This window comes from Zeugodacus cucurbitae, chromosome 4 (assembly GCF_028554725.1).
Source record: "Zeugodacus cucurbitae isolate PBARC_wt_2022May chromosome 4, idZeuCucr1.2, whole genome shotgun sequence".
In the NCBI taxonomy this organism is placed as follows: Eukaryota; Metazoa; Arthropoda; class Insecta; order Diptera; family Tephritidae; genus Zeugodacus; species Zeugodacus cucurbitae.
This window is the reverse complement of record NC_071669.1, coordinates 39,920,279-39,942,387: the sequence shown is the minus strand read 5'-3', so window position 1 is coordinate 39,942,387 and position 22,109 is coordinate 39,920,279. Positions and strand designations below refer to the sequence as shown.

Here is a 22,109-nt window from a genome sequence, read left to right as displayed (position 1 = left end):
AACTATTACTCGCCGAATGTATTGCAGCTTATTGCATAAAAGTCATTGGATTGTACTGCATTTATCAGGCTATGATGTCAGCTCTCTGCCGAAATTGCATTAAATTTGCACCACGCACTACGCCCGGGGCAAATGTGGCAGCTACGAAATGCAGTAGTAGTTGCCACCATCATTCTCTTTAAACAACATATCGCCAGACTTCTTCATTCATTCATCGCGAACTCGAAGTCCGTGAGACTGCAGCCGCTGACTACGTTAAAGTTGCCGCCCATTAGGGTGTGTCGCTGCTCATTGTAGTTAAATGGGTACATTGAGTTTGTTGCTGGAGTAGCTGTTTATCCAACAAATTAATAAACAGATAATACGACTAGTGATAATAAAACAAGTAAACGTGTGAGCTTAGCAGAAAGTATACACACCTTAGGCCGAAAGGTCAATTGTGATGGTCCCTACCACAACTTATGACCATTAAGTGAAGAGGCTAGGATTACAAGAAAAACATAGTTATGCTTTCATGCGATTTAACGAACTTCAATTTAATGGCCTGATCCTCCGCGGTCCTTATGCTACTGTGGAATTATTTCTCATCATCTCAAATGTATCCGCTTATGCTAAAATCTGTCGAAAATCAAATTAAATTAAAAATATTTTCTTTACTGCGGCAATTTACACTCTGTCAGTTGTGGGTTTTAATTACGGCTTCATTTACCTATGGTATTGAGACCATCGTTCATCTGTATAAGGCAGAAGCAACATTTGTCGCAGAGTATTAATTCGATTTGAAGCTATCTATATATATTTACTAGGTTTGGGTCTGTAGAATAATATCACAGTACTTTTTTTAGGTTAATAGAATGAATTGAAAAATACATATCAATCCCGTTCTCGGTTCCAAAAAAATTAATTTTTTTTTTAAATTAATTCGAACCTATTAACTATTCCTTTAAAGTTTCAAGTGAAATTTGAAAAAACTCTTGAAGATATAGCCGATTGAAGATTGAAAGTCGGTAGGTTTTATACCCAAGAATTTGCTTCTCAAAACTTTAACCGCGTTTTTCTCGAAATTTAATCCAATCGGTTCCAAATTTTAATACGTTATTCTATACATATATAGCTATGGTATGAACTAGGTTAAATCAAATTGGTGAAGATCTTCTTTACTTTTCAACTTCATACCAGAGCCAAACATGTACTCTTTCTAATCCCGTTGGAATTTTTGGTTTCAGATGTTCCAGTGAGCGGAAATCACATGCGCCGCGGAAAAGAAGGACTTATGTTTGATCGCAAAAAACAACAGCAACAAAAAGTATGTAAATTTTTTTCTTCTTTTTTAAATCTTCAAATAAAATTATGCAAAGTTACATCCCTAAAAAATAATTTGTGTTCACTTACCAGAACATTGAAAATCTTCAAAATTTTAAATCGACATTTCATACTAATGTTTCCTTACTCATAACGCTCGGCGGAAGTTGTGATCTAAAACTTTATAGAACTGCTTTCATCGGGAAGTCGTTGAATATGATTGATATTATTTGTTACAACTTTAATAAACCCTGTTCATACCCTTTTTAAAGTACCTATTTGATGGCCTCTAGCTCATTACATGTCTTTTATCTATGTTTCTATGAAAATTTTAATATAAGTTGGTTCTACGCAGGCTAAATACGACCAGAAGAAGTTCTATTAGACCAATTAGTAGTTCTCGCATTTTTCTTGTATCAGCTCTTCACGGCATAACCACTTACTACATGGAATTATTCTGAATCATCTTATTATATTAAAGGCATATGTATCTTAAAGCCTCTGATGGAAACCGACAGATTTTTGTAGTATCCAAGGTTTGAGTCATTGAAAATATGCAATTATTTTTTGCATCAGTTATACTAATACATGATTCTTGAAAAAGTTCTCCTCATTATAGACTATATTAGTTAATTTTCTCAGAAGAACTAACTAAATTTGTTGGTTTCACTTTTCGACTGAGATTCTATTTAAATACATCGGTTAAGCGCATGTGTGGTTGCATAATTTCTGGGTATGTTGGGCTCCGATGCGACATTATACGTAACTATATACCAACAAATTCATTTCTTTCCTTTCCATTTGCTTTCATCACTTGGCCAGATGTTCATAAATACAAATATTAAAATTTTAAATGAACCACAATCCTTTCAATCTTTTCGCCGTATTTAAAGCTTTCAAAAACGAAAGAAAGAAACGTGTACACACAAGTACTTGAAAGGAATCGCAATCAAACAGTATTGACTGCCATCGTTGCTTGAAACATCGAACGCATGAGTCATATTTTCGCCAAATTTTATTTACACTCTTAATGAAGCTAATCAGTTGGCAATTCTCTTTTGAGGACTGATTAGTTGCTCTGTTGCCACACAAACCGCATATTTGAGCAGCAGTAATCTCTTCTTGGTGTAGCTGGTCCATAAAACAGCCTGCAACCTGTCGCATTGGCCAAAGAGGAACATTATGAAATTGAAAAATAACAGCCTGTTTTTCCATGTCACAACAGCAACAACAACATTAAGAGGAGGTAGCCAATACTCCCGGTCGCCACTGTTAGGTGCAATGCTATCAAATACCGTAGGCTGTGCGCCGACGACTGAGGCAGAATGACAGTGAGCCGAAAAGACGCCGCCGACAGGCCGTTGCCTCACAAATGGCACAACCCCGGCCACTGTGCCACACTATTCACACAACTAATGGCAAGGAAATGTGTATAGGTGTGTGTGTGTGTATGTGTATGTCAGACATGTCAGGCCTTACGGCTGTGGTCCACTTTGACTTGAAAAAAAAGTAAAAGTGCTTGTCGTCCGTCCACATCCAGCGTCAGCTTCTACAGCAGCTTAGGCTTTAATTTCGGCGCAGCTATGCGTTTGCTGCATGCCTCTCAATTGCTGCAACACTGCAGCTGCCACTCCGTTTCCCGCCCAGTTTAGATATGTTTAGCGACTAGGCGATGGAGTTGTGTTTGGTGTATTTCCATTGAGAAATTAGATTTGTTTGAACAGTATAAAAGCTTTTGCACGACGCTACCAACGAATCAAACAGTCTTTCGCGTTCTTAAGCTACGATCCGTTTTGTGCGCACGTTGCCATCGAATTCGCTCGTAGAGAAATCGCATATAAACCAATTTAAATCAGCAAACATGTTCAAATACGTGAGTACTCGCCGCGAGTTCACAAGTCGGGAATTTTGTGTATCTTCTATAATAAAAAGTGTGTAAAACATAAACGAATTCATATGTGTTTGTTCTTCTCGACATCCTTTACAGGTTGTCGTTGTTGCCTTGGCTTTGGTCGGTAGCGCCGTAGCTGCACCAGGATATCTGAGTGGCGCGCATGGTGGCGCTCTTTTGGGTGATCTCCACTCTGGTCCGGGCTTATCGTTGGCGCATGCTGCTCCAGCCATCTCCTATGGCCATGCTGCTCTTGCTGCTCCATCGATTTCCTATGCCGCTCCGGCCATCACCAAGATCGCCGCAGCTCCGGCTATCTCATATGCTGCTCCAGCCATCACTAAGATTGCTGCTGCACCCGCTATATCATATGCCGCTCCATCCATCTCGTACGCCGCTCCAGCAATCACAAAAATATCTGCTGCGCCCTTAATCTCGCATGCATCGATCGCCGCTCCATCCTTGGGCTACGGTTTAGGTCATGGTTACGGTTTGGGTCATGGTATTGGTTTGGGTCATGGTATCGGTTTGGGTCATGGCTGGTAAATATGCACTCTTAACGAATTAATGGAAGGCGTAAGGAAATAGATTTCCTGGGTTACTGCAAAGGGTCGTTTTGTAAATGTAAATATGTTATGTAGATATGTTGTAATTTTCTTCTTTTCTTATTTCTTTGCTGAGAAATGAAATCGTTTGTGTATATAAATTTCTGCCGCTGAAAATAAACAAAAAAATATTAAAATGCCTAGTGTAAACATTGTCGTTTTTAATTTTGCAAATGCTTTAGAGAAAATAAGTTACCAGTGGTGATATTGTAAAACTTTCTCAACAGTTTGGGTTGTAATGCACATGTTTCTGGACTTACTTGCACTTTATGCAGAAATAACATCTAATGGGTATAGAATTATAGGGTAAATATAATTAATACTCCTATCCCGGGAGAGTACACAAACTTCCCAAATACTAGACTTTTATTATTAATATATTCTGATACTACACTGAGAAGAAATGAATATCTATGTATGCAGATCAAGCTTATCTTATCGAACTACATTAGATAAAATAAAATCATGCTGTTCTAACTGCACAGCTGAAATAATCTTACGGGTATATCATTACATTTTTGCCATCGTATTTTTAGAAAAATTCTCTCATGTCTCTTTAGTACCCTTATAGCTGATCTCATATTCTAAAGCTTTTACTTCTTCTTTACACTTTCTCTTCCGAATACCACAACAAGAATATTTTCTCAAATCGTAAAAATCAAAATAGCAATAACAATGAAAACATTGTTTTCGAATAAGATTGTTTTCAACCATAATACTACTAGATAACTGTTAAAGTAGTGTCGGAACTTCAATGCCATGTTTTACTTAACAATGTTTGAGATTTGCTCTCTACAGTTTTGGATATGGTAGTACCTAAATAGTTCATGGATGATAATATTCATGAAATCCTTTTTTGCGACACATAAGTCAGAGTTGTTCTTAACAAATAGCATTTTAGTTTAGCTTAACCCACAGGACAGGAGGCAGATATTCGACACGTACGAAGGCACTAAGAGCTAGTTTATTTCGAGTGGAGTACCGCAAGGATCGATTTTAGGACCCCTCTTGTGGAACCTGATGTACGACGTGGTGCTCAGAGTACATCAACCAAAAAGCAAAATAGCATATGCTGATGACACCATAGTGGTATCAGTAGCTAAACACCAAGATGACCTCCGGAGCAAATGCAATGGATGCATACACCAAAGGCCTATACAAATAAACGCAATATATATTATAGACTGTCAGCAATAAGAATAATAATTACTTTTCGAAACATATCCAGCAATGATTCATCCAGGGAGATGAATTTGCGCGACTGCATAAGTTATCAGCATCCCTGTATAGAATAAAAGGATAGAAGCAAATAAGAGGAAAATGAGCATCACGAAGTGACAGCAACGGGGGGAAACCTCATCCAAAGGACTATGGACCCACAGACTAATATCGGACATTTTTTCGTGGATACATAGCCAACATGGGGACCTTGATTTCCATCTGACCCAAACATTAAGAAGTCACGTGTGCTTTAGAAGTTACCTGTAAAAATTCCATCATGACGCTGCTCCGTAGTTTTCCGGTGTGATCTAGTCCGTATAGACTCTGAACACGTATTTTCCATTGCCCTCGCTGTTTAGATATAAGGGAAAAGTTTAAAACAACCATGGGGGGACTGCACTTATGTGTCAGTCCTTTTGACCTCTTTCATCTACAAACAACCATCAGTCGTTTGAAGTCTAAGCGGAGTGTTATTTCTATGTCCTCCACTATACAACACTCGGCTGGGGTTTGGACCAAACCTTATATTTTGTGAAATCGAGTGAGATGTAAAAAAGCAATTTCTCCGTTTCTAAGGAAGCCTCCAAAATAGTGATATTTCGCTCAGAATTTAAAAAAATTAATGTACTGGATTATACAATGTAAGTCGCTAAAAAATGGGAGATTTGCTCTTATTTCAAAGGAGTCTAACATTTTTCGGTCACGCTTATATGGCTGATGATATAAGTCGTCAAAATCGGTTACTGAATGATGCAACCTTATTTAGGAAATAGTGAATCTTACAGCAACTGGTATATCTTAAATCACTTTAATTTAAACTCATTATGAGAGAGCAGTCCTCAACTCATAGAATACTGCAGATTTACTTTAGCTTCATATATACAGAGGAAAAGAGAGGCTCTGATTTTCAGCAAGAAGATGAGGTGATAAAGCACAAGAACTGAAAAATTGTCAAGTTATTATTTTCTCAACTAAATACAATGTATTTTTCCAAAGTTGAAAGACTTATGGACTAGTAATAAAGCAGCAACTAAGTGCTCAAAAGAAACATTTTCTGTTCACACACAATTCGGAATGGCTTTGAGTGTATAATAATTCATATTTTATTTTGGTTTTTGGCATTTGACATTTGCATTACATAGACAGGTATTAAGTAATCAATACAACAATAAATGAATTCACACTAGAATATGCAATAATGTGATAATTATATACAAACACATGCAAGCGTTTTTAGTCTTTTAAATTAGTGCTGCTCAAATTGCAATATAAGTGTATAATAAATGAGGCTTGGCCTCAAGCACAACGTCTGAACAGCATATGTATAATATATACGCGTACTTAACAGTGAGCACCACTTAGGCAAATCAACACAGTACAGTTATTTCCTTTTTCCTCTCTTAAACCTCCTAACATACTACTTCACATTTACCAGCCATGTCCATAGCCATAACCATGTCCTCCATAGAAGCCATGTCCGCCGTAGAAACCATGACCACCATAGCCGTGTCCCAAGCCATAGCCATGCCCCAAGCCGTAGCCATGTCCATAGCCATAGCCGTGTCCAATAGCTATAGGCGCGGCGGCAATGGTCTTTGTCACAATTGGCGCCGCTATGGTTTTCGTGATGATGGGTGCGGCTTGAATTTTCGTAATCACCGGCGCCGCTGCGATCGTCTTGGTGATGATAGGTGCCGCATAGCCGTGATCGTAGTGACCATAACCACCATAACCTCCATAGTGGCCATAGCCGCCGTACAGTCCGTGCCCAAATCCTCCATAGTGACCGTAGTCGTGGCCCAAACCATAGCCCCCGATAAATCCTGCGAGTGCGTTATGTGCGCCAGAGAAGAGGGCCAAGCTGAGAACCAACTGTTGATTGGACAACAAATGCAATGAGTTACTGTGAGCACAGCTCGCATATACGAACTTACCAATTTGAACATGTTGCGTGTAGTTAGTGCTTTGTACGTGCGTGGGGTGTTGATTTATTTAATGGATAGTGCACAGCAGGACACTGTTAGTTTCACGAAAATATTGAATTTCTTTAATTGCGTATTGACCAACGATGTGATACCAGTACCAGTTCGCTTAGATCACTTCAGATGACTGTGATTCATCCAATGACTGCCAAGCAGTTTTATAGGCGACAAATCATTTAGTTGAAAGCTATTAGACAATCGTCTCCAAAAATGGTGCACGCAATGCGCGACGCCCCAACTAATATGTGACCAGAGTGGCCCATATGTGTACGTATGAATTTGCTCTTATTCGTATTAAATCATAAAAAAATTCAAATTAAAATGGAAAGTGTTGCATGAGCGTCCAGTTAATGCGCTAAATGTGGCAAATGTGAATGAGCTTAGTCGCGCATCGAGATATGTATGTACATACTTAATCAGACGTGCAGTTTCTGTGACACACATTTTAAGTGTTTGCTACATTTCTGCCTTTTAATGGGTCCATTGGCCATCGCTGTGGTCCACATATACCTAATGATTGTTACTGGATGGCGGACGGATGGAAGGACAGTGGAGTTGGCGGATTCATCGTTTACACGCCACATTAGTGAGATAACAATTTCCACGGAAAAATCATTTCAAAAGTCGCTGCGAACATACATATCGCATTGCTCGGGAACATGTTTTGCCAGCTTCACGCTTCATGCCACAGGCTGTGCTTCGCCTTCGCATGGCCAACAAATGCACTTATAGAAAGATATAACATATCCAGCAAAATGGCTAACTAGCGCACGCATTTCAAATATATATTACACACACACAAACATTTTATTTTCTTTTCTTTTACTTCATTATGTGGCACCTGTTTTGGTGACTTGCATGCGGAGGAGAGGCCCAGTTGTTGATCCACTTGACTTTAAAATGCATTGCGTGTTTTACGTCATATTAACAGCCTTGTTTATTACCGCGGCAACAACACCAATAAATGGCAGTTGTCATTTATGAGCATATAAGACATTCCGCAGCCCTGCCAAACTGATCCAAGGGAAGTTTTATATACTTATACATAAGTATATGCGTGTGCTACATCTCTGTTTAATAAATTCTTGGAGTTAGAAGTTGTAATGAAAGAGATGATTAGAACAGTGTTCAACATTGCAATACTAGTAATGTATATTGTTAGAAATCTTCAAAACTTTGTATGACCTGTGCCTATTTGTTAATTCTTTTCTCAACATTTTGGAACGGTAGAACACCTCTCTTTTGATGATATTCGGCTTGTCTCGTAACATGTCGATAATAAGTCTATTAGTTCACCTAACTAATTTTGGTTATATATTTTATTTAAAGTCTGGATAATGTGCATCAGATGACACGAGCGAAAATTGAACTCGTCTCAAAGTAGGAGAATGTTAGGCGAAGGCCGAATTATATTTAATATTCCTGTCACATTCTGAGATCATCAGAGCAAAACCACGCCTACTTTGTTTTACAGTAAAGAACTCAAAAATGAAACAAGTTGTCGCTCTGTAATTTAGAACATAAAGTGCTATGTAAACTTTCAAAATCTGCAATAAATCTTAATACAATATAACCAGATTGACGCCGATAGGGATTAAAATATTAGGTTGTCAAATATCTCCCTTCCGCCGTTTTGTCCTTTGAATTTCGCCGGTATGTATAAAGCGCTACAGCGCTGGTATCTGGCAATACTATACATTTTTGAAAGGTCTTGACATAACCTACAAAACGACGCTATGCATGATTAGTTTGGATATTGCGTTCAACAGTTATAGACGAGCAAACATGGAGTTCACTAACGCCGAAATTCGCGCTAATTTAAAGTATTCCTTCGTTAAAGTCAAATCTGCTAGAGAAGCGTTCCGTGAGATTTATGGTGTTTTGGGGGATGGTACTCTATCATTTCGAACTGCGGAGAAATGGTTTTGACGGACGTTTTTTTACAAGTTTCACACAAAAAGCTATCGCTTGTTGTTGTTGTTGTCGCAGGGTAACAAAATGCTATGTTGTTGTAAACCTTGATCTATTCCCGAGCGAATGAAGTCGGTTTGGCAAGAATAGCTAGAAATATGGCGGAGAAATAAGCAAATGAACTGAAGACTCGCAGTAGTCAAAAGTATTTATACACAACATGAACTCTATTATCCTGTTCTTATTTAATGATAACTATAACATTTTAATGTTCAGTATAAATTCCTATTCTAAGGCGATAAATTCATAATGGGTTACATTATCATTGGCGTCAATACCAGCCTGCTTTATGGTCCAAATTGATTCAACATAATTGTGCGCTAAGTTAACAGTTAATTTATACCAAATGTCGGTAATTTCAGCGATTTCGGTTATTATATCAATTGTCCTCTGATATTTAACGAAAGACCAATCATTTTGACTAAAGTTTTGGTGAGGGCTGTGCGGAGGTCAATTTGATTTGCTTCATTTCAATTTTTGAAGGTAAAGATCCTTCATGAAATGGAGCATTATCCTGTTGTAAAATGTAGTCAATAGTTGGAAAAGGCCGACGGACCACTACAATGGCATGGTCATGTGAATTCTGATATATCCGGATTATATAATAAGGGAGCTGTGGAACGGCATCTCAAACTCATTGCATACCGCTGCAGCCGAAACAATTGGTCTATGAAAAGATGAGGCGATTAACAGAAGGTTTCAAGACCGGAGCATTATCATGTAGGGACCGAGAAGGTAATCTGGTAACGGATGTCCAGAGCACACTGGGATTATGGAGGGAACACTTCTCCGACCTGCTCAATGGCAGTGAAAGTACAACACCAGGAGATGGCGAACCCGATTCCCCAATCGATGACGATGGAATAGATGTTCCATTACCCGACCATGAAGAAATTCGAATAGCAATTACCCGCTTGAAGAACAACAAAGCGGCGGGGGCCGATGGATTACCGGCCGAGCTATTCAAATACGGCGGCGAAGAACTGATAAGGTGCATGCATCAGCTTCTTTGTAGAATATGGTCGGAAGAAAGCATGCCTGACGATTGGAATCTTAGTGTGCTCTGCCCAATCCATAAGAAGGGAGACCCCACAATCTGCGCCAACTACCGTGGTATAAGTCTCCTCAATATCGCGTATAAGGTTTTGTCGAGCGTATTGTGTGAAAGACTAAAGCCCACCGTCAACGAACTGATTGGACCTTATCAGTGTGGCTTTAGACCTGGAAAATCCACAATGGACCAGATATTCACCATGCGCCAAATCTTGGAAAAGACCCGAGAGAGAAGAATCGATACTCACCATCTTTTTATCGATTTTAAAGCTGCCTTCGATAGCACGAAAAGGAGCTGCCTTTATGCCGCGATGTCTGAATTTGGTATCCCTGCAAAACTAATACGGCTATGTAAGCTGACGTTGAGCAACACCAAAAGCTCCGTCAGGATCGGGAAGGACCTCTTCGAGCCGTCCGATACCAAACGAGGCTTCAGACAGGGTGACTCACTATCGTGCGACTTCTTCAATATATTGCTGGAAAAAATAATACGAGCTGCAGAACTAAATAGAGAGGGTACAATCTTCTACAAGAGTGTACAGCTCCTGGCGTATGCCGATGATATTGATATCATCGGAAGCAACAACCGCGCCGTTTGTTCTGCGTTTTCCAGACTAGATAAAGAAGCGAAGCGTATGGGTCTGGTGGTGAATGAGGACAAGACGAAATATCTCCTGTCATCAAACAAACAGTCAGCGCACTCGCGTCTTGGCTCCCACGTCACTGTTGACAGTCATAACTTTGAAGTTGTAGATAATTTCGTTTATCTGGGAACCAGCATTAACAACACCAACAATGTCAGCCTTGAAATCCAACGCAGAATCACTCTTGCCAACAGGTGCTACTTTGGACTGAGTAGGCAATTGAAAAGTAAAGTCCTCTCTCGACGAACCAAAATCAAACTCTATAAGTCGCTCATTATTCCCGTCCTGATGTATGGCGCTGAAGCGTGGACGATGACAACATCCGATGAGACGACTCTTGGGGTTTTCGAGAGAAAGGTTTTGCGCATGATTTATGGTCCTCTAAACATTGGCAACGGCGAATACCGCAGACGATGGAACGATGAGCTGTACGATTTATACGACGACATTGACATAGTTCAGCGAATAAAAAGACAGCGGCTACGCTGGCTAGGTCATGTTGTACGGATGGAAGAAAACACTCCAGCTCTGAAAGTATTCGATGCAGTACCCGCTTGAGGAAGCCGCGGAAGAGGACGACCTCCACTCCGGTGGAAAGACCAAGTGCAAAGTGACCTGGCTTCACTTGGTGTTTCCAGTTGGCGCCAAAAAGCAAAAAGGAGGAATGAGTGGCGCGCTCTGGTGGATTCGGCTATAATCGCTTAAAGCGGTTCCTACGCCAAATATATATATATATAAATTAGTACCAAATCTCCAAAACAGAAGTAAAGAAAATTTCCCCAAAGAATAAAAAAAATCAAAAATCATCACTCCCGACTCTATTTAGCGTCTAAGCTGCATTATTCTTCTTTTCACGTGGTAAATGCATAAAGCGTTTACTAAAGAAGTCCTGGAACAAAAAATCAGCCTTATCTGTCCACGACAGACTTTATGATGCATTTTAAGGCAAATGAGAGGCATATCGCTTTTTTGGTTTCGGAAATAAAGCTTTTTTGGTTTCGGAAGTGGTCTACTTTATGCACAACGTATGTATTTATGCTACTATTTTTAAATGTCCTTAGCAGTGTAGCATCATTGACTGTTCATGCAATATGCTGATTCGATGATGCTACAATATTAAGAGGACTAATTGTGGGACTTTGTATGACAGTTCCTACTAATATTCTGCATTCTCTTTGAGTTATCACAGGTTTCCGCCCAATTATCTTTAAATTGTCCTTGCAATACTTCGTTTCCTTCTTTTTAATAACATTTTAAACAGTATTCCATCAAATTCTATAAATTTTAACCAACTCCGAAGCCTAAACCCGAGTCTTAAACTTAGTAACAGTCTCCAATCTAGTAATAATCGATAATTCCTTTGTTTTCGATATTTTATTTACCAAATTTTATATTTTAAGGCTTAGTTAGGTTGTTAAGAATGCAATAGAATCAAATTACCACTTTTGCTCAAACCAAATCCAAGGATAAAGGCTAAATCGCCGTGTGTAAATACTTTTGACGCAAAAAAAATGTGTGTAAATACTTTTGACTACTGCGTGTCTTCAGTTCATTTGCTTATTTCTCCGCCATATTTCTAGCTATTCTTGCCAAACCGACTTCATTCGCTCGGGAATAGATCAAGGTTTAGAACAACATTGCATTTTGTTACCCTGCGACAACAACAACAACAAGCGAAAGCTTTTTCTGTGAAACATTTAAAAAAACGTCCGATGTGTAAATAATTTTGACTACCTCTGTATATACTGTAGACTGCTTATTGAGCTCTTACAATCTATCATGTGGAGATACTAGATGGGGGGCGGGGCAACTTCATTTTCTATTAGTTGACTCGGGGAGTGTAGCACTAGAAGCCAACAGAGAATTTGCGACCTCAAATTGAAGTTTAGTGAGTGGAGGAATTAATACATAAATAACTAAAACGGTAAAATAGTCTCTTATGCCACTTCTTTGAACGGTTGTTAACTTTATACAGTTCCGTCAGAATGTTGGAAAGATTTATTCGTCCAATGAGTTCAATACAAGACTTTTGAAGGCGAAACAAATAGCTTAGATTCATGATAAGATCAATTGCTTTTCTATAAAAAAAATTGTGAAATACTCTGCTGCACTATGTTCCAAATACTTCAAGAATAAAGGTAAAGTAAATGATAAATGGTTTGACACTCATTCTTAATATATTAACCCATTAGTAGTCACTTAAATCAAGTAAAAAAATTGAACACAGCCGTTGCTTTAAATTATCAAACTGATTGCTCTCAGGCAAAGACAGGGAAGAAAGAGTTATTTTGTGTTAGTGTGTTAGTATATAATGCATGAATCCACTAACTACTTACTTGAACTCCATTAAGTAAAGGTTTCATGTTCGTATCATAAAAAATTTTAATTGAAGCGGCTATCATTGAGAACGGTTGAATTAAAACTGGGTATGGGTAGTAAAGCCTAAAGTTTACACATCGGAATTATGGGCTACCATTTTCTTCAGTGATCGTAACGTGTTCTTGAGTACTAACGGAATATTTTTGTTTTGACAAAAATAAGGTGAAAAGTGTCATTAGAATAGTAGTAAAGCGGTCTGATGTCTAGGTCTCAATGAGCTCAAAACAGCATTTAACTGCATTTTTTACGAAGTATGATTACCATTTGCTGTGTTGATGGTATAAGTACCTGTTTAAATTAAAACTATAACAAAAATCAAATGAAAAAAAATATAAAAAGTCATTCAAAATTTAGGTGTGGTTATTGTTTGATATACACATAGTACATGTGGCTATTAACATCGAATTTTGGGTTTCACAATTTACCATACTGTAATAAAATTACTTAGATGAAATATTATTACAAAATTGGACTCCTATCCGGCCTCATTACACTCCTTTAGAGTGGGAGCGAAACTGTGTAGGAGGCACTATAATGAGGGCAGTATTGAACGATAGGCAGTGTCTATTTAAAACGGCAAAATTTAAGTGGCAAAACTAAATTGGTGTGCCGAATTTGAATTAAACTCGTTTGGCAGACTGAGCCTAACACCTAAATTCGCATATTCGAAGCATGTGAACCTCACAGTCTCCCACAATAATAACAGCAAAAAATGAATTCAATACACAATGGATGATATGCAGTCAACCGTAAATCATATGAGTTTTCTTATTTTACTCTTTTTTAATGAATTTTCGTCATTTGTCTCATTTGCAAGGCAAGTACAGAGGCGACATAGTGACTTCTCAGCCGCAGCAACGCCTTTTAGACAATTGTGAATTATTGCATGTCGCGCATGCGCCAACGATAACTTACCAGTCGCCCAACAATCCAACACATATACACACATATACTCACTAAAATCGCTGTAACAGTTATTGGCGCAGCTTCGCTTTTGCTGTTTTTGTTGTTGCTTGCAAATGCTAGGGGGAATAGGGTATGCTCCTTTTCATTTTACGGTGGTCTCATTTCATTTATTTATTGCTTGTACGAATGCGAGTGTGCAATTGAAAGTACTTATTCATTTATCGCCCGGCTTGCACTTTCATTATGCGTCTTAACGGATCAGTGGCGCAGTCGTTCAGTGAGCCAACACCAACTCCCGACCAGCCGGAGGTATGTACTGCTATACCCTGATGTTGTATAATATGATTTAGTTTGTATCTTTAATCTGGTTTTGCTGAATTATTTCGAGTTTTCCACATTTGGACGCCTGAATTTCGCCTTTTCGCTTTTCTTGCACATGCGAAGTAAAAATGCGGCGAACGCAAATAAGTGAATAGAAAAGTAGCTGCATATCTAACTACAACCGTTACACCACTGCCACACATGCATTATGCCACAATGGAAGTGCCGCTGCTCTAAGCTGCCATTAACTGTGACCAATATTTGTGATTTTAACAGATCGCCAGCATATCATGTTATATCTGTATTTAGGATAAATGCTTTCGAAATTTTCCACTCCAGTTTTTATTGTTATCATTGTGTGTTGTATTACGATCGTTCCTATAACGGTTTATTGTCCTAGTAATTAAGGAAAAGGTCTTAAAAAGGCACATTTACTAAAACACATCGGCACATTAAAATTTTATTATACTCTGGCTTCATTTTGCTCAGAGTATATTAGTTTGTTCACCTAACTGTTTGATTGTAACACCTAAAACTAACCCACATAAAGTTATATATATCAAAATTATCAGAATAACGAAACGAAATGCGTTCCGAATGTTTGACTGTTAATCCATCTTTCAGTTTGTCCATCCACTAGTTCTTCCTTTTTAATAAAAACAGAAATACTTTGATAAAACTTGGTACACGTATTCCTTAAGCGGTCCATCCACACTCGATTTTTTATTGAACTGTGTGTGAAACAATAACTTCATTTGCTCACCAACGAATACAGATATTCCTTGGGAACAACATGTGTAGAAACGAGTAACATGTCATCGTTTTCAAATAAAAAATTTCATTTGGACGTTCGTGCGAACACTGACGAATTTGTTCGCCCGAACACAGGCAAACTGAAAAATTTTTCAATTTTTTTCGAACAAAATGTTACACACAAAATTTGAATAAGAACACTGCCACAAACAAAGAAAATTTTGTAAAAACGAACAAATTCAAGTATGGATGGGCCGCTTTATAGTACTCTAGTTCAAATATGGTTGGAAACAGTGATCCCACCCCCAAATAGGTTTTAAGTCATATCATAATATCAACAAAATCCGCTAAAAATTATCTCTCCTGATTCAGAAATCAGATAATAACTAACATATAAAGGGTGATTTTTTAAGAGCTTGATAACTTTTAAAAAAAAAAAAACGCATGCGGTTCTTTATTTGAAACGTTAGATTGGTTCATGACATTTACTTTTTGAAGATAATTTCATTTAAATGTTGACCGCGGCTGCGTCTTAGGTGGTCCATTCGGAAAGTCCAATTTTGGGCAACTTTTTCGAGCTTTTCGGCCGGAATAGCCCGAATTTCTTCGGAAATGTTGTCTTCCAAAGCTGGAATAGTTGCTGGCTTATTTCTGTAGACTTTAGACTTGACGTAGCCCCACAAAAAATAGTCTAAAGGCGTTAAATCGCATGATCTTGGTGGCCAACTTACGGGTCCATTTCTTGAGATGAATTGTTCTCCGAAGTTTTCCCTCAAAATGGCCATAGAATCGCGAGCTGTGTGGCATGTAGCGCCATCTTGTTGAAACCACATGTCAACCAAGTTCAGTTCTTCCATTTTTGGCAACAAAAAGTTTGTTAGCATCGAACGATAGCGATCGCCATTCACCGTAACGTTGCGTCCAACAGCATCTTTGAAAAAATACGGTCCAATGATTCCACCAGCGTACAAACCACACCAAACAGTGCATTTTTCGGGATGCATGGGCAGTTCTTGAACGGCTTCTGGTTGCTCTTCACCCCAAATGCGGCAATTTTGCTTATTTACGTAGCCATTCAACCAGAAATGAGCCTCATCGCTGAACAAAATTTGTCGATAAAAACATTTCGAACCGAACACTGATTTTGGTAATAAAATTCAATGATTTGCAAGCGTTGCTCGTTAGTAAGTCTATTCATGATGAAATGTCAAAGCATACTGAGCATCTTTCTCTTTGACACCATGTCTGAAATCCCACGTGATCTGTCAAATACTAATGCATGAAAATCCTAACCTCAAAAAAATCACCCGTTATTAACTTGCTTAAAGAGGGGTAGGTTTTTGGTGAAATCTGCATAGGGAATATACAATTTATGCATAGCTACCAATAAAGATAACTGGAAATTCTTAACTAAAGATTGCCGAAATCGATCATACCTTCGAGGATCAAATAAGAGGTTCTCAGTGTCAATGGATAATTTTTTAGTGGAAGTATCGGTCAATATCTGAGATATTTGAAAGAAATCCTAATATATGGATTTTAAAACTTGTGGTTGCTTTTATACTGTATATAATGGACAGCATGGAGTTATCTTAAAAAAGGGCAAAAAGTTTAATAATAATAATAATATATAATTTGGGACGCCAAAACTTTGTGAAATCGGACCGTGCATTCTCCCAGCCCCATATAGCAATTATAATGATTTTCATTATGCTGATTGACTTTATGATGAAAATATAGGTCAATGTGTGAATTATGTTATTAAAATTGGTTAACATATTTTCTCAAATTTTAGTTTAATGCCAAATTTAATATATATACATATTAATTTTTGCTCAAGTAATTGCTTGCACGGACATACTGGTCGACTGACATGCATAACCAATAAAACTTGACTCATTAACGAGAATATACCCACATTGTTATAATAATATAATTTACCTACCAAAACTTCTGGTTATCAAGAATCGATTTCATATAGACACATTTCAATCAGTTTAGACCACAAACTTAAAAAAGGTACATACATATGTTAAAACATGCCATACAAATACAATATTATATATTACAAATCAAGTAAAATACAAATTTAAACATTATTTGCAATATTTTTTTATAGAGTTCTCAAATGCTCATATGTATTCTTTACCAGTATCCATGTTGCTTAAAGTTCATGCAAAAAGTATCAAAGTTCAATAAACCTTGGTTCTAAAGCGAGTTAGTGCCTAAGGGATACAATAAAGTGAAATGATATGAAACATTACATGCTTAAGTGTATTGCGAATATTATTAAAGCAATTTGAAAGTATAAACTTAAACACCTATGCGCACAATTCAGCCGAAAGAGCAAAGTTTCCGTCAATTTTGCAGAAATACGCTCATATTGTCGAAATTTTATTTTCCTTCCAGGAAAACTCTTTACCGCAAAATTTGTCAAGTTAAAAATGCAAATGCAAACATAATATTGTTCAAGCTTCTCAAATATATTATGTATATGTATATGTTAGCAAGAGTACATATTCTTGAAACTACCCTCTTGTGAAATCAACTAGTTAGAACATACCATACTTTACAACTAGTCGAACGAATGCCTTATTCTGTATAGTAGATTATTTTTATAGTTCACAATAGACCTGAAAAAGGCTGTATAATTATGAAGTTATCAAAAATTTAAAAGAAATATATAATTTTCTAAATAATTAATTTTATACATTGGATGGAATAATTCCAAGCTAATCGCTTTATTATTAATACAAGTCTAGCCCTTTTCCAAACTACTTTATTTTCTGTTCAGAACTAGTTAGATGTTAGTCAATCAATTTCAGATTACAAACTAGTATTACCACTGTCTAGTATTATATTTCATTACTGGGTGATTATACTCGTACAATCATCGAATGAACTCTCGCGCATACATGCATAAATACATTCATATGTGTTTATATGTCCTGTGGCATTTTTCTGTGAGCACGTCGGCATGTTTTGATGCCGGTAGATTATGTCAACAATATAAACTTGAACTTGAAAACCAGTTGGTATGAAGTTGCAACAAGTTGCAGAGCAACAACTCGCTTGAGTATAACTGATAACCGAATGATGAAGCAGTTTGCCACAGAGAAAAAAGTGAAGACAAGCCAACAACGACAGTGACTTCGCTAAACTCTATTGAAAGTGGTATAAAAAGCAAAACAAGAAGAAAGCAAAACAAGAAGAAAGCAAAAGAAAGAGAGATTGCTGAGCGGTGTGTAAGTGTTGAAACGGGTTTCGTTGTCAGTTATTAAGTGTCTACCCAAGTATTCATTTACATTTATGTAAATACATACACTTATTACATACATATATGGGCTTAAAGGTAAATTTGTTGAACAAGAAAGAGTGTATAAAAAGTATGAGAAGAAGAAAGCTAAGAATAATTGTGTCCATAAGAACGTTGTAGAAAAAATACAATAAATTCATCGATGACAATCACGTACTCAAGCATGGCGAACAGAAAAGTAAAGGAACTTACATACACCTATAAAAGTGTGGAAACATACCCAACAGGAAATTGAGTGGCGGCTTTAAATAAAATTAAAAATATTTAAAAATTATTTATCTATTTACAATGGTTTAATTAATTATAGACTATGTGTATGGATAGATTAAATTTAAATTTAAAATGCAAGCCAAGGAATGTCAATACAATTATAAAGTTTTGTAACCAAAAAACCCAAATGGTCAATTTAATTGCCTCAAACCAAAAATAAAATTTGAGATCTCAGAAAAAACGAAATTCCGATTAACATTTTTACATAATTATTATCGCCTTAAATAAGGAGATTTATGCAAGTGACATTAAGTATAGTCTGAAAACATATTTTCAAGGAATAAGAGATGTTCCATTAAGTGGTACATGAGCTTCAATATATATATATAAAATACAGGGAAATATTTTTTTTGTTTTAGAAATAAATAAAGTATTTGGTAAACAATTTTCACTAAAATTATCTTATCAGTATGTAAGTAGTCGGTATTATGTAACCAGTTATAGTTAATTTCTCATATTTATACTTTTTTCGGATTTTAAAATTCGTATTTAATAATTAATTAGTGATTATTATCTGCATTTTCCACCTCGATATCTTCAAAATACCATATGTTCGTCTAAACTTAATATAGATCAATGATTACTTTGAATAACGATAATATAATAAATCATCAGTATTTTGTTTCTTTACGTCCCATCTTTTAACTTAAATGAAACTAAACTCCATCCATTATTACTGCATTTTTAGTTTTTTCAGACGTATTGGCTATCAGTGCTTATTCAACTCAACAGTCAAGAAGCCAAATTATTATTCTTATGTAAATGAAAGGAATATCTGCTTGGAAACTATTTATGTAGATAATACCTAGACACTACACACACTTAATCCAAGTAATGCCAAATTTAATCAGGTTTTTCCCGCAGGGAACATACGCGTACCAACGAGAAGACATACGCATAGTGCAAAAGAAGCCTTGTACACATACTGTGGTCAAACTGTGGCTAGTCGAAGTTTATAAAATGCCATGCACATGAAAAAAGGTGACGTAGTTTAATTTAAGAAGCCAAGGTTTAATGAAAGCCAGAATACCTACGGACGGCAACGTATACTAGAAATTTACAAGAGAATTTACAGATTGCAAAAGCTGAATCTACAATAAACTGCATAGTAATAAATTTCAAGAAATCTCATATCAGCAAGTGTAGTGTCTTAAGATGGAAGTGAGTGATTATGTGTTGTAAAAATATATGTATCTCGACCAAAACACTCAATTGAGTGTGTGTGTGTATGCGATAATAAGTAGTTTAAGTTCAACTTCATTGACGCGAGTGCGAACCTTGAGCTCATCAACATTTTCTACACCTTTCACAGATGCGGTTGTTGACTTTAATTCTTGTATGGTTTGTGTGCAGCGGCCAAGCAGCACCAATTATGGAAGCGAATGCAATGATTGTAGCAGAATCAGAATCCACCGACAATCCAGCAACCTCGTCGAATATAAATTCCGACACATCGTCCGATTCGAACTTGCAAATTGCTGACAAACAAGATGTAAACCTACTATCCGCAGGTAATGCAGTTGACGAGGAGGCTGCCGCTGCAGCCGAGCGCATGGCCACTGCCATTGTGGCACCACTCACTCACATCGCGCATGTAACTTACGATTCGGAGCCGGCGACGCACAAACCCAATGCCGACAAGCCGCTCTTTCATCGTGAACCTCACGATGAGTTGATTGCGCTGTAAAGTTTGGAATGCTGAACTACATAATTAAAGCCGACAAAAAATAATAAAATTTTAAACCAAAATATAAAACAGTAACATGTGTGTGGCTTTAAAGTCGGGAAATCGCAGATTATCTGGGCTACGAATTTTAGCGATTTTATTGTAGGCAACTGTTGTTAGTTTTAATTGTTTTGCGATTGATTTCGCTGTAAAATTTAAATCAAAGCCTCGTAAAAGTTTGACTTAAAATGATTTGTATCTCTTACTGATTATTTCCTTGTTGGATATTTTAATTTGATTAACTTTGAAAAATTCAAAAGAAAAGTCAATTTAACTGTTTCTGTATAACAAATTGTTAAAAAGTGTGTTCTAATGAATCTTTCGTAAAGAATTTGGGATAGCAAAATATTTGTGTCGACAGTTTGTGACTAGCAATGATATTGGAAAATAATTAAATATTTTAGCTCTCACATATTCTAAAACATATACAGTTATTAAGGACATTCATTGGAAAATACAGAAAAATGTTCAGTGTTGCCTGACTGTTGAGAGGAACAGCTATTACAATGATTACGACCTATCTTTTGAGATCGCAACGTAAACGAACACTCCTCATCGCTTCTACCTTACGGTACCGTGCGAGAATCGGATTGCTCTCGTTCAACGCAGCGTTGTCAGTATGGATATTTTGTAGTAATAAACTTTTATATATATATAACTAGCACTCCGGCTTCGCACGGGCTTAAACAAACATTTCAAAAGTTATAAGTTGTTACAGACTTATACACACTCTCCCATACATATTATGTGCTTTGCCGTTTCTTTCATGGGTTCATTTTAAAAAAATAAAATGAGGAAAATTCGAACATGAAATTATATTTTATTTGCAATGAGCTAAAACTTGATTACGACCTCTAGTCTTTGGTGTCCGATGTCTTTCTCTCTGATTACGTTCGACGGTCTAGTGCGAGCTTGTATATTTCTAATATTTTGTTCTTCAAGCCGCTGCATACGCTCCGTACTCGACTCTCAAGCGCGTACTTGGCAGGTTTTGAAATTTTGTTCAATTCGTTACTCGACTCTCTGGCACGCGATTGCGATGTGAAGATAATGACTTGCAAGATTCTCCATCACGGAGTCCTTTTAATACCCTCATCTGGGATCTATTTCCAGAAGTTTGAGATTCTAGCAATAAATATAGCCTATGTTACTCGGGGTGAATGTAGTTTTCCAATGGTGAAAGAATTTTTGAAATCGACACAGTAGTTTTCGAGTTTATTCAAAACAAACTTTCTTTCCTCTTTATAATATTTTGTAGTATAGATATTCTTAAACTAACTAAAAATTGCAATCGAATAGTAATTTATAATTTCTTGATTTCTGTTTTCTACGATGTCACTATGGGCCTAACTTTGGACACATTTTGTTTGCTACGGGCGGTAAGTACGGCATTTCGTAATAAGTCATTAAGACTTTTTAAATGACTGTGTTGGTAAAACAGAAGTTCGTAAACCTCAAATGACTTCTTTCATACCAATGCATGAAAAAGACTTTGACGTTTAAACGAGTTCCACATTTTATTCATCCTTACTTCTGATGGACCAGAAATTTTTAGATCATGTGACGAATTGTATGCCGATGATAATGATATCATTAGAAACGACACCCGCGCCGTTAGTTCTGCTTTTTCCCGCCTGGATAGGGAAGCGAAGCGAATGGGTCTGGTGGTGAACGAGGACAAGACGAAATATCTCCTGTCATCAAACAAACAGTCGGCGCATTCGCGTCTTGGCTCCCACGTCACTGTTGACAGTCATAACTTTGAAGTT

At 37.1% G+C, this 22,109-nt stretch overlaps 3 protein-coding genes across 4 annotated transcripts; 2 read left to right on the top strand and 1 right to left on the bottom strand.

The window, feature by feature from the left end:
• Positions 1-3,017: 3,017 nt before the first annotated feature.
• LOC105214458 (cuticle protein 16.5) lies at positions 3,018-3,948 on the top strand. The gene is made up of 2 exons (XM_011187896.3): positions 3,018-3,175; positions 3,290-3,948. Exons 1-2 carry the CDS (start codon positions 3,164-3,166, stop codon positions 3,737-3,739), a joined length of 462 nt encoding a protein of 153 aa, XP_011186198.1. The 5' UTR covers positions 3,018-3,163; the 3' UTR covers positions 3,740-3,948.
• Positions 3,949-6,098: 2,150 nt separating this feature from the next.
• Positions 6,099-7,146, bottom strand: LOC105214457 (keratin-associated protein 19-2). Its single transcript, XM_011187895.3, has 2 exons — positions 6,954-7,146; positions 6,099-6,891 (listed from the first exon to the last, which is right to left on the bottom strand). The coding sequence occupies exons 1-2, from the start codon at positions 6,963-6,965 to the stop codon at positions 6,448-6,450; spliced, it is 456 nt and encodes a 151-aa protein (XP_011186197.1). The 5' UTR covers positions 6,966-7,146; the 3' UTR covers positions 6,099-6,447.
• Positions 7,147-19,515: 12,369 nt separating this feature from the next.
• On the top strand, positions 19,516-20,370 carry LOC105214456 (uncharacterized). Of its 2 annotated transcripts, none has more exons than XM_029041785.2 (2): positions 19,516-19,595; positions 19,927-20,370. In XM_029041785.2, exon 2 carries the CDS (start codon positions 19,927-19,929, stop codon positions 20,299-20,301), a length of 375 nt encoding a protein of 124 aa, XP_028897618.1. In that variant the 5' UTR covers positions 19,516-19,595; the 3' UTR covers positions 20,302-20,370. The 2 variants fall into 2 exon arrangements, with proteins under 2 accessions (XP_028897618.1, XP_011186195.1); XM_011187893.3 differs by lacking the exon at positions 19,516-19,595 and adding an exon at positions 19,602-19,775.
• The last annotated feature ends 1,739 nt before the right edge of the window (positions 20,371-22,109 follow it).